Raw genomic sequence first — 12,887 nt, 5'->3', positions numbered from 1 at the left:
AAGGAATGCAGCATATGTTTGTTACATCTGCAAACAATACGAAAGCAGGATGCAACTGCAACTCTGTTGGAGGTCAAGATTAGAATTCAAAACAATCCTAATATGTCAGATCAGACCAATAAAAAAAGATGTAATTCAGTGGAAGAGGAGCAAGGTAACCCAATTCAGCAGGATTAATCAACTACACATACAGAAAATGACTGGGTAGGTAGCAGTTCTTCAGAAAACGATGTGGGAGGTTATACTGGATCACAAGCTGAACATGAGTCAACAATATCATACTGTTAAGGAAAAAAAGCAATCATCATATTAGATAAATCAACTGGAGTATTGCCTGCAAAACAGGCAAAGTAATCCTCCTTGTCTGTTCAGCACTGCCAGACTTGGCTGGCATAGTCAGATCAACTTGGGGCATCAGGCTAGTACCAAAGATAAGGGCTCAGAGAAGGGAGCCCAGGCACAACACATGAAAGGGATCAAATGAGTGGTTCAGCCTACAGAGGCAGAAAAAAAATATTTTCAAGGGGGGGGGGTGTGTGTGAACCAACAACAACAAAACCAACAACTGTTCTCTATGACGAATAAGACAAATAGCAACAGGTTTAAATTGCGTCAAGAGAGCTTCAGCTTAAACACGAAGAAAGGAAAGGGAAGCAATATAATATATTGACTGTGGTCCCTATGACTGGATCTTCACAACCACACAAGGGACAAACCTATTACAAAGGAGCTGCTCATGCCTTGAGGAAGGAGCGTGCATTAGACATCCTCTTGAATTCCTCCAGCCCTATTTTTCTATGAGCCCGTGAAAGACCAACGAATAGATTGTAACAAGCAGGTCCAGGTAATATCACAAACAGCAATTAGTGAAATCAGTGAGACTTCTCAGAAAAAAATTGTATGGCCAGAAGCACCTACAGGGCAGTTAACAAATACCCAGGGCTGATTTATACAGAGTTATCTATTAGTCATCACTGACTATATCAGGAACAAACAGGTTATTAAATTTTACACTTTAAACTAGTCCCAATTTGCACTTCTTCAAGTGCAACCATTTCTTTATCTTCTAACATCCTCACAAGCTCGTTTTGTGATGCTTTTACTTCATATACCAATAATCCCAATATGCTTTTCTCACTACGTGATGAAGTAACAAGTGTTTGTTTCACTGACCTCCCTTTATGATTCTCTAGACACGAACCGACAGAGCGAACTGACACATAGCTTTGTATGGAACGATTTTTGTAATCTTGACTATTTATCTTTGGATAATTGCTATATTCATAATTATTTAAGACAATTTTGTTTAATAAGGATTGGAATTGCTACTAGACAAACTCAGTATAACAAAATTCTAGACTAAAAGTAATTTTTGTGACTAACCTATGAACTGCTACAAAATTGTGATTTATAACAGGCATAGTAATAGCCTTAATGATTGCCTTGCTTCCGGCTGTCAATGAAACACACAGATTGGCTCATTTCAAAGCAGAAAGGGCATTTTTTTTTTCGTCTCCTTCATGGGTGGCCCATACATATCTTCAGGGTCCTTGGAGGAGCTTCCAACATTCCCACTGTGCATTCCACATAGCGGCTGCTATTACCATGCTAATGTTAATAGGCTGTAGCTTATGTGACCCCTCCAAGCGGCAGCTATTGCACAGCGTAACTAGCAGAGTGCTGAATTACTGCCACTGGCTCTCTATTACAAAACGCTGGCAAGTGGTGAGGAACAGTGGCAGGAAAGTAGCGAGGGCAAAGCAAAAAATAATTAAAATTTTGTGTTGGAAGGGAGCAGAAAGCAGGAGTCTAAACAGGCTGGCAAAGAGAGACGCTGGAGCCTCGGGTCATGAGGCACGGGGCAGCAAGAGCGGCTGAAAGTCGCTGTTTCCAATGACAGTGCAGCCCATATGCCAGAACATTTGCCACTTCTCTCTCCCTCTGTGCAACTGCAATGCAAAATTAATAAATAAATTAGGGACAATGAATATAAGCAAGAAAAATCATAAAGCCAGCGGCAAAAAGAAATCTTGTTCAACCCAACTATTTTTTGTATTGCAGAAAAGTCGCTTGGGAAAGATTCTGCTGAAAGAAGAGAACCAGCCAGTACTAATGACAAATATTTTGGGAAAACAGAAACTCCATATGTTCTCCTTTTATTCTACTAAAAATAAAGAGGAAACCAAGGGCTTTTTTGAATTTAAGTGTAACATTTCCTTACGCCAGGAGACAAAACTATGCCAAAGTTAAGTCTGGACATTAATGGAAGCCAACAGCAGAATGCTGGTCCCTGGTGTTTCAATTATTCTCTCTTTAGAGGTTATGCTTCCAAGGAGTTACAGAAACACAATTTTCCTGTAAGGATCATTTTTTGCAGGCTGTTGCAATGTTTTTATTTAAAGCTTTTTGATCTGTATTTGCAGAAAAGCTCCGTTCATCTCTTTGCCTTTTCATATATTCACCCATAAAATGTTTCACAGGATCAGAAGGCAGCGGAGGCTGGAAGGCAGCTCTGCAGAGCATCTCGTCCAAGACCCTGCTCAGCACAGAGTCAGCCAGAGCAGGCTCCAGGACTATGTCCAGTTGGGTTCCGAGTATCGCCAAGGACGGAGACTCCACAACACCTCTGAGCAACCTCTTCCAGCGTCCAACGACCCTCGCACTGAAAGTTGCTTCCCACATTTCAGTGGAATCTCCTGCGTTTCAGTTTGTGCCCATCTCCTTCTGCCCTTTCTCTGCGCACCACTGAGCAGAGCCTGCCTCCATCGTCTCTACGCCCTCCCACGAGGTATTTATAACACGATGATAAAGTCTCCCCCGAGACTTCTCTTCTCCAGGCTAAATAATCCCAGCTCTCTCAGCCTTTCCTTTCGGAAATACTAATAAATAAATATTTAAACAAAATATCAAAACCAATATATCACAGCATACCCAGCAGTAAGAAAACCTCCGATGGCACAGCTGGCCAAGGACACTACTGAGCTTTACCTGAAAAAAACAACATTGGGGCAGGGGGCATCATGTAAGCACCAAAAGGAAAGTTGAATGTGAAGCAAAAATGCTCTTCAAAACCTTTGGCTAGTGCACAAAAGGTTTACATACACAAAAATGGATACAGATCAAGTCCATCAAGCCAGCATAAATTCCTATGGCAGTGCTCAAGATCAGGATCATGGAGAAATGGGTCTCTAGTCACTGGCACAGTTTCATCTCAAAACCCTTGTCAAACCATTCGAAACTGGAGTTCCCAGAGGCAAGTATTGGTCTTTATTTTTCAAACATCACTTTCTGGTCTTAGTTCTTACTATTTCCATTTGCTTAAAAATAAAAAAGTAGGTTTTATACAGGAATGGCACTAATTCTGAATATACCAGTAACTTCAAATCGAACAGAAACTCCCTTCTTTCCCTGTTACTCAAAATCATTCTATTATACAAAAAAATATTAAGAAGCAGATTTCCAATGAAATCCTATCCTCTGTAGTTTTAATCTCTTCCTGCCCTTCAAATAAGACTTTTAAGTATTATCTATATTACTAAAACACTCTATGAGCTATGCACATGGCCCATGCTACTGTCAAACTAAGTACTTCACCAGCTTTAGTTTGCAATGAAATAAGCTACGTCTAGAAAAACATTATACTCATTTCCAAGGTAGAAATTAAGGCAGGAGGAGGCTTGCACATAAATATCAATGAAATTAGGCAATGAGAACTGGCATTAGGTCAATGAAAATTAAGCAAGAAAATATTTCACTGCTAGAATAAGTAAGTTTCATTTACCACATGCAAAAAAACAGAATTTCCAGAATGCTTTCAGTATCTGCTCTGTGAGATCAGAGCTCATGAGTTCTGTCAGCAACAGTCAGTTTCTGAACAAAGAAGTGACTTTAAAATTAATATTTTCTAACATTAAAAGGCCTAACATTATCAATTTGGAGTTCAAAACAACAGGTATTTCACAATAAATAAATTGATACTCTTCCAGACATGGTTTATTTCCGAGAAGCCTACACATAAATAAAGAAATGAATAAATTATTAAACAGAAATTGTTGTTTCATTTTCTTTCTTAATATCTATTTGTTTAGAGTGCCTAATTTGAAGCAGCGCAATTCTTTTAACACACAAACTCCTGAAAAAAGAGAAAAGCTTCAAGTCTGTTGTTGGAGAAGCAGATTTATTCAGATAAAAATCAGTTAGCTCCCCAGCATACAGCAAAAAGTAATTTTACTTGGGTTTAAGGAATTTGGTTCAAAGCTCTGCTCTAGAAAGCAATATATACAGTTATTAAACAGTGTAAGGGGATTAACTCTACAGAGTGTTATTGACTACTCCGGTCTCATTAACTGCAATTTTATTTAGATAAAAATGTCATCTTAAACATCATTTTTGTGTCAGAAGTTAGATCTGAAGAATAACATTAAAAATAAATACACATCAGCAGTTCCCCAATCTGCAGCAGCTCTTTCTGGGGTGTCCCCTGGAGCTCACGATTGAAATTATGGTTTTGATTTTCAACATGCCCATCAAGAGGAACCGCTTTTAAAAGAAGTTGTCCTGTGGAATGGGAGAAGTGTTTTCTGAGAGGCAGCTTCATCGGAGCATGTACAAGCTTAACATAGAACACTGATGTCTGTCTGCCTCTTTTTACTCCAAGAAAGGAATGAAGAAAGGTTAGGGAAAGAGTTCTGGGCTCCCGGTGGACTTTCGCCTACTTTCAGATTTTATTAGGGAACTGTGAAGCTAATTACGTCTACGGTAACTTCAGTAACTGCTTTTCATGCAGAGTCACAGACCAGAAAATAATGAAAGCATGAATGGAAAGTCCCTCTGTCTTTAAAACTCAGAGCAGCTCAAAGGCAGCACTGGATATTTCAGCAGGCTGCAGCAGACCTTCCGTACTGCCATGAGGACTGAGCAACCCCCAAGAGGTGCTCAAAAACCCCACCAAACACAATCCCAGCATTCCTCATGGTCCTTGCTTCCAGAAAAACACCCGTACGACACACCAAAGGGCACTCGGAAGACGGAGGCACGACGGGGTGCGCAGGCGGGATGCCTTCGGGATGGAGCATCCTCCCAAGCACAGAGGCAGACCTCAACCTGCAGAAGCCTTTGGGAACCGAGGTCCTACCAAAATTAACAGCAGCTGGGTACCTACGTGGTTTTTGGACTCTAGAACCATGAAAAGTGAGAAGCCAGATGTATAGACAGGCAGAATGTCCCCACTAGCCAATTCACATATTGGGGCCACACAACACTGCAGATACACGCTCGCTTGCTGGGCTACTGTTTGTTACCCCGGGGGCATGCTCCATCCCTCTGGGCACTTAGCAAAGCTATTACTACTCTTCCTGAAAGATTCATCTCATGCTTTCGCAGGGGCCAAATTTCACGTATGCAGTAGTATTTTGGGGCTGTACGATTATTTTCAATTAGAGCTGTTAGTACATTTCACTAACACACTCCACATTCAATTTCCTGTATTACCTTAACCACAGGAATACAGTCCATTTACCTCCAAAAGGAGGTACAGTATATTCCCTACAGTTATTACTACATGAATTACTAGTAACCAGACTCAAACATAGTTTGCAAAGGCTTGTTCAGGTCCGCCCTCCCCCCCCCTTTTTCTTTAATTTAATGTTTGCTTCTACACCATCCATGAAGATTTGGAGTGTTTGGGGTTTTTTGGTCTATCTCTATACTTTCTAAACAGCATTCACAGCCTTCTTAAGTTTTACTATTGGAGGTGATGAGGGCTGAATAGGATGGCGGTTTTGAAACTTCAGTGGTGAGAACAAAAAGCTTTGACCATGAAGAACAACATTCCACCTCTAAAAAACTTAGGACAGATGGCCTCCATACTGAATTCTTATGAAATCAGTAAAGTTTTTATGCATTTTATTTATTTGTTTTTAACCAAAAATAACGCTAGTAAAACTCCTAGTATGGAAGCAATTACATTTTTATACATTTGCATGAAGCTTGGCTACCTCTGGTTTCATACGCTTGCTTAAAGCAGAACATGCTGGCAGTTTATTCATCTTCCCGTAAGAAAATAAACTGTGCTTCCACGCACTTCTACCCAAACGTAACTGCCTACACAAGTGAAGTTATCCTGCTACATCAGTATAGGCACTATTTAGGATGGGCAACAGAAACATGAATCACTGCAGATGAAGAAACGCACAGAAAAACAAAAAAGGGGCTGTACATCTCAACTGCTAATGTTGTCTCCTGAATGTAGGGACAGCTATGAGTTATGTTGTTTAGCTGTATTTTTGAGAGGTGACCTGCTATAACTGTGATGGTACTAGGCTGGAAAAATAATGCATTTAACACTGTGATGTCATTCCGCCCACTACCAGTTGCCACGGTCTCACAGCATGCCAATAAAACTTGAATTTCTAGTTTAGAAAAATGTGTTGGGTGTTTTTTTAATTACAATCTTCAAAAATTTTATAAAAATGGAAAAGAGCATAAACCCAATATCAAGAGTATCAGCCCCCCTTAGATCATATTGCATATCACTTTTAGCATCCTACTCCTTATTTCTCTCCTTCCCCAAGAGGCCACTAGTCATCATCATTCCCATACACCTGAGTTAATACCCAGGGATCAGACCCCCTGAGTCAGTCCTGAACTGGCTTCAGCACAGTACTCTATGTCATTGCTCCCCACCCCTCAGGACCAATGATCTCATCATTTTAAGTTAACATTAACAATTAACAAAGAAAAAGATACCCATGCCTTAATCATCCTCTGCCATACTGCAGGCTTTGAGAATTTTCCTTAGGCTAAGGAAGAAAATAGTTAACGATCCTATTTTCAACATTGTCATGCATCAGTGATCAAGACTAAGTTTATTATCCTGCAAACAAAAACAAAGAACAAAAAATGTAACAGATTACACCCCAGTAACTTTTATTAAGAGATGCAGGGACGGCATTTCTAAGGGAGGCACTGGCTCCACAAATCAACTCAGCTAATACCCCATCACCAGGCTACAGTGTTGGCAGTGATGTGTAGTATGTGGTATTTGTGGCACTACTGGGGAAAACTATTTTAAGTCTAATTAACATGAAATTTTTAGAATACAGATGCTTTTCATTTATACATAAAACAAAATGCCGTGACATTTCTCCCATCCATTTATCATAAACAAGTTAATTACTGTGTAACAAATAGCTCCTGCTAGAATCTGTATGTTTTGAGGATGTTAGATAGCTGACTCAGGCAAATAAGATGAACCACAAAGTAGTAGTTAATAGCTTATGGCATACTTATAATAAAACAATGACTCTGTAAAAGCTCTTGTTGTCAAATTAAGGCTAAGCTATTTCCATTGGAATAAGTCAATTATAAGCAGTCATTATCTGTTTAACTTGATTCAAACCTAGAATACTATAAGCACTTCCATTTGGATACATTCATAACGCTGCATACATTTGAGAGCTGGATATTACAAAGCTTAAAAGGGAAATGCTGGGTTTATTGCCACACAGCTTATCCCCAAACCACGTAACATCTAAACTTCCCAATGCCAGCTGAAGTTCACCACTATGCTGAGGTCTACATACGACCTGATTTCTGACGAACGACCCTTTAGGCAGTATAAACCATCCCAGGACTTCTCACATCTCCTTCCTAAGGACAAAGGGAGGATTACACAGCATAAAGACTTCATGTTTGCCCACTGGAATCCCCCGAGAGCCATCTAAACTACATATGCGCTCCCCCCCCCCCCCCCCCAACGCCACGAAAGCACTGCCAGGTGAATTCCTACCTACTTTTTTTTCAGGCAAACACTCCCATTTGGCCTGAAGATGAATTACTGAATGCTGATGAATAAGATGGTGGTAGCTGGCAGCAAAGCTTTGCGTGGTAAGATGGTGTGAAACAGTACATATGTCAATCTATCAAACATGATAATGTAAGCAATCTGAACCCATTTTTGGTCTGAACTATTGTACAATACTTCACCCAGATGGAAGAAAGAGATAAACATTTTATGCTTCAGACATATCAAGTGTTAGGAAGTAAAATTAAACCTAAACTGGAAAACTACCAATTTTACATGCTAGAGTATATATAAAGAACAACACAAGCATGCAGAAGAATTTTATGCCCCCAGATTTTCTCCCCCATTATTGTACAAATTAATTACGTATATTTGTTTCCTATGATGAACAGCAGCATATATTTGACTGTAGATCAAAAGGTGTAAAGACAGTAGTTTACTTATTAGCAAACACAGCATTTGCACTTTTTTCCTTCTCCTTCAGTTGGCAAAATGCTTACAAATCGCGTAGCTCATGACAATGTTATCAGGACATAAATCTTACAAGTGGTGCATGCATACATAATAACCCGAGGGCCAGTTCAGCCCTAAATCAGAGGCAGGTCTGCTATGACTAATGTAAAACTACAATTGGCCCCTAAAGGATAAAATTAAATAGAAATATATGTTCATTCAAATCAACTTGACAGCCTATCTAAATATAATTTCTTATTTAAAAATTATCAGTTAAAACTGAAATGACAGCCACTATGTTGTCTTCAAAGTCATTGCTAGCTAACTCCTCTAAACAGACCTTCTGCTCCACCCCTATTGTCCACCTACATAAACACGCAGCACAATTTAATCAAGCACTAAACTGCAAAAAATACTACTCTGAGCAAACATAAGAATGACACGGTTTTCTACAGTATGTGGAGGACGTTGTTTATCAAATAATTTCCAAAGCTAAAAAGCATGAAATCTACTCAGTTTACAGACTGACCTGTAAAGCTTTACAGTGTATACATTTGGGAAAAATTGCTACTAAATATATAAACAATTGGTACTTGGTCTCTTCATATGTTGCTATATTCTTGGGCTTCTCTATGTCAAATCGCTATTTGGTTATCTTTCAAACTAAAAATAAACTCCCCAACGTCTACTAGTTGATGCCAGGCCAGTCAAGAGAATTCCTGAACAGCAAAACTAAGACAACTGGGCTCAGAAACAAAACTGATTGCCAACTCATGTAGAGAAAAAATGTCCAGTCCTGGATTCTGCTGAAGCCAGAAAGAATACTGACAACTCTCCCTTTCTTTCAAGAAAAATCAAAGTAACGGAGCAGGTGTTTGCTCTGGAGGAAGACAGAAATCCCAGCTTTCTGGCAGAGACACATGCATGTGAGTAAACGTACTCAGGATAAAGTAGCCAAGGGTTTATAAACCCTTGAGTAGAGCATCAAGTCCTGATGGGCTCCCCAACTTCCACAATATACTATGTTTTTAGAGCTGCTGTAACATCCACCAATGGTTAGTAAAGTAACTCAAGACGGGTGCTGGGGAGGGCGGGGCGGGGGGGGTGAGGATTTTGATCTTCAAAAATTCTCTTGGAGTGAAACAATGATACTCTGCATCATGCAAATATAAAGTTTAATTATTTTTAACTTGAAAGGGAGACAGATCAATACACAGGATAATCTATTGTTATTTGGATTACAAAAACGTCTTAGAGTTTACAATCACAAAAGTGGTTATAATCCTGCAATTACTATAAAGCTAATTGGTAGTTTCTTTTTGCCTGTGTTTTCATGTTGTCAGTGGGGCAGTAATGAAAATGAATGCCACATTTGTGAACAGAATGTCTGTAGGCTTGTTTACCACATTTCCAACAACAACGTCTGCTTTATCATGCATTTCAAAGCAGAGATAATTTAAGGATCTTTGCATTTCATACATAAAAATACTTTCTAAAATATCAAATGTAGAGTTCCTTCAGACAGGGTGGGAGTGGGAGACTTAAAAGTGAAGCGATGACCTCGCATACTATAGGCAAACAATCCACCTGAAGCAGACAGCACGCGGACTTTGAATCATTCATCTGTATTCAAAACTGCGCTCAGGTAAACCACTTAGTGTTTCATCCTCCTACAAACATAATTCTGCAGACAATTTCACCATCAAAACCAGCATCTTTAAGCCTCCTTTCACCTCCCGAAAATACAGTTATTGCAGAACCTATTAAGCTTTTTATTCCACTTACCTTTGAGTAACTTCTGCCCTTCCATGATGTTTTGGGAGACGAATGCTGTGTAGTCTTCTTCTGAAAAGCCAGGCTTGCATGTGGGTCTAACTGTAAGATCCCCATTGTGTGCCTGCAAAAACAAAACAAGGAAAACACACACCGTGACTTTTGTCATTTGGGAAAACATTTTGCACCCAACAACTAGGTGTTTAGGCAGGAACAAACCTGAACAGTAAAGCAGTGTGCAAGTAGAAACCGCTTGTGCTAAAGTGCCTATCTGTTGGAGTGCATCCATACTGTAGCTGCAAAAAATAAAATGGGCCAGAAAATAGTTGCCTGACTACAATAGAGAGCATTGTTTGTAGGAAGGCTGGGATACTGGGCACTGTCAGAAGAGGGGAGGAAACAAAGAGCAGCAATTCATCAAGGCGAGCTGTGCTTGCACTGGAGCCACGCAAAGGCCTGATGCTGCAACATCCAAATCACTGAGTTTTGCTATTGAGAAACTGGGCAAGCCCCGGGACTGGAGGAGGAGAAACACACCAGCAGCCTCAGGAGCTCGGGACCAGCTAAAAGTCCCCTTCCTTCCCCTTCGCCCCGCAGCAGCCTCCAAGGCTCTGCCTGCTGCTGCCTCTGTGACCCCCCCAGGCTCTGCAGTTCCCCCGGCAGTGGGGAGGGATGGAGGGGACGCCCAATCAAAAAATGTAACAATGCCACCGAATAGCACAGCCCCACACACAACCTGCCAGGATCCAGGGGGAAGCATCCAGCTAAACACTTAGCTGCTCTGCCGCAACTTTGGACCGCGCAGCAAGGAACCAGCCCCTGTCACAGGGACAGGTTAGTCCAGTCATGGTAGTCGAGGCTCCTTGGGATGGGGTACACATTCCCCAGCAAGGAAGGTCCCAGACCCTGACTCCAGCCAACTCACTGAAAGCACATAAGCCAGTGATTTATGCCTAACAAGTGCCAGGTGATTTATGCACCAACAAGTGCTGGTGGCGAGGGATTCCTAACACTCCCGGACTGTCAGCAGGGCTAGCCAGAGCATCGCTTAGCAATGCAAGCTGCACCTCCAACGCCTCTAGTCCCAGCAGCGCAGGCTGATGCCAAGGGACCGGGAGAGTCACTTCCCCGAGAAAGTGCAACTCCAGGCGCGCACCTGCCTCCCCGGGGAGAGAAGCACGGCTCCCCCGGGCTTCCCGAAACACTCCTGGACGCGGACAATGCTGCATTACAGAGAGAGAGAGAGAAGGGAAGAGGAGCGAAGGGTCCTTTCGGATGAGCTTAGTAAGCAGAAAGCAAGCCAACGTACTCTGCTAAAAATCACGCTCGGGAGACGGATGCCAGCTACTGCATGGGAAGCGCAAGGAAGCAGCGGCTCTGTGGACTCTGACCATCGCTGGCAAGATGTTGCCATTAGGAAACATTTCAAAGGGTCTGACTGAAGATAATAGGCTTTGAATCTGAAATCACCCAATTATTATAACGGCACTCGCTAGATGAGAGCGGATCGGGGCTACTTCTGCACACCAACCGGCCTCCTGAGGGCTCGGACTCAGGACATCTTCACAGATTCAACTTGGCACGGGGGGATTCGGGCAGAAAAATAAGCAGCTCTTGTTCCTGCAGCCAGTCCAACACGAAATACAGCAGCCGCCCCGCTCGCACTGTAACACTGCAGCCACGCGTTCAGGCATTTGTTGATGTTCTGCAGATATCCCTTAATTTGGGGGTGGGGGGATAAAGCCTAAAAAACCCAAACTTTTCAGACCACTAGCCCCCCAACACGGTTCAGGCCCTCCTGGGCGCCCTTTACGGGCTCGTAAAAATAAAAGTTCAAGGCACCGCCACGGCGCCGGCCAAGGAGGGACGCCTGGCGCGGAGCGGGCAGCGCTGCGCGGCCGCGCTGGGGCGCGGAGGTTCCGCCGGGGCGCGCAGGGCTCCGCGGGCGGGCGGAGCGGCACCGCCGCCGGGACGCGCCGCTGCCGCCCCCCCCCCCGAAGTTTATCCGGTGAGACGCATCACGGAGGGCAAGTTTTGCCGGCACCGCTGAGGCGCTAGACTCAAAAGCGAATGATCGCGCTGAAAAAAATAATAATTAAAACCAGGAATGAGGATTTTTTTTTTTTTAAAAAAAAAAGGGGGGGGCGGTGAAAGCGGCAGAAGAGCTGCGGGGGCGCCGCTCACCCACCCCGGCCACGAAGTTGCCGCGGCTGCCGTGCCCGCAGGCGGCGGGCGCGGAGCGGCAGCGGAACCTCCGCGGGGCGCGGAGACCGCGGCGGGGGGGGGGGGTGGGTGTTGTGTGGTGTGTGTGGTGAGGAGAGTGAGGGGAGTGGGGGGGGGGTGAGTGCTGCCCGCCCGGGTCGCCCCCACTTACCGCCGCCGAGCCCCAGACGGGAAAGAGCAGCACCAGCAGCACCCGCCAACCGGTCCTCATCGCCCCGGCGGCGCCCGCCCCCCCGCCCGCCGGTGGCGGTGCGGCTGGCCGCCCCGTGCCGCGCTGCGCAGTACCGGGGCCAGGGGGTCGCTGTCGTCGCTGCTGCCGCTGCCGCCCCGCTCGCGCCGCTCCCGCCGCCGCCGACCGCCGCTCCTCGGCGCCCGCTCTGGGCTGCAGGTGAAGCGCCCGCCGCCGCGCGCCGCCGCCAGGCCCCGCCCCCTACACCCCCCCACCACCACCACCAGCACCCCCCCCGCCACGGCCCCGCGGCGCGCGGGCACGCGCTGTCTTAAAGGGACAGAGCACCGCCCCGCCGCGGGGTGAGGGGGAAGTGGGGGGGGGGTGGCCGCCTCCCTCGGGGAGAAAGGCGGGCGGGCGGGGGTGGCTCCGCGGCCGCGCAGGAGAAGCGCGGGAGGTGGAGCT

At 44.3% G+C, this 12,887-nt stretch overlaps 1 protein-coding gene across 1 annotated transcript in view; it reads right to left on the bottom strand.

The window, feature by feature from the left end:
• The window catches only part of CDH4 (cadherin 4), a 465,783-nt gene extending 453,178 nt beyond the window's left edge, over positions 1 to 12,605 (bottom strand). Inside the window, exons 1-2 of the mRNA XM_075020374.1 lie at positions 12,405 to 12,605; positions 10,043 to 10,154 (exon numbers count right to left, since the gene is read on the bottom strand). Of these exons, the coding sequence (XP_074876475.1) occupies positions 10,043 to 10,154; positions 12,405 to 12,464 (172 nt within the window). The 5' untranslated portion in view covers positions 12,465 to 12,605. The remainder of the gene's footprint in view (positions 1 to 10,042; positions 10,155 to 12,404) is intronic.
• Positions 12,606 to 12,887: the final 282 nt, after the last annotated feature.

This window comes from Buteo buteo, chromosome 2, assembly GCF_964188355.1.
Source record: "Buteo buteo chromosome 2, bButBut1.hap1.1, whole genome shotgun sequence".
NCBI classification, from domain to species: Eukaryota; Metazoa; Chordata; class Aves; order Accipitriformes; family Accipitridae; genus Buteo; species Buteo buteo.
Note: the sequence above shows the minus strand (reverse complement) of the source record. Positions and strands in the feature narration are given on the sequence as shown.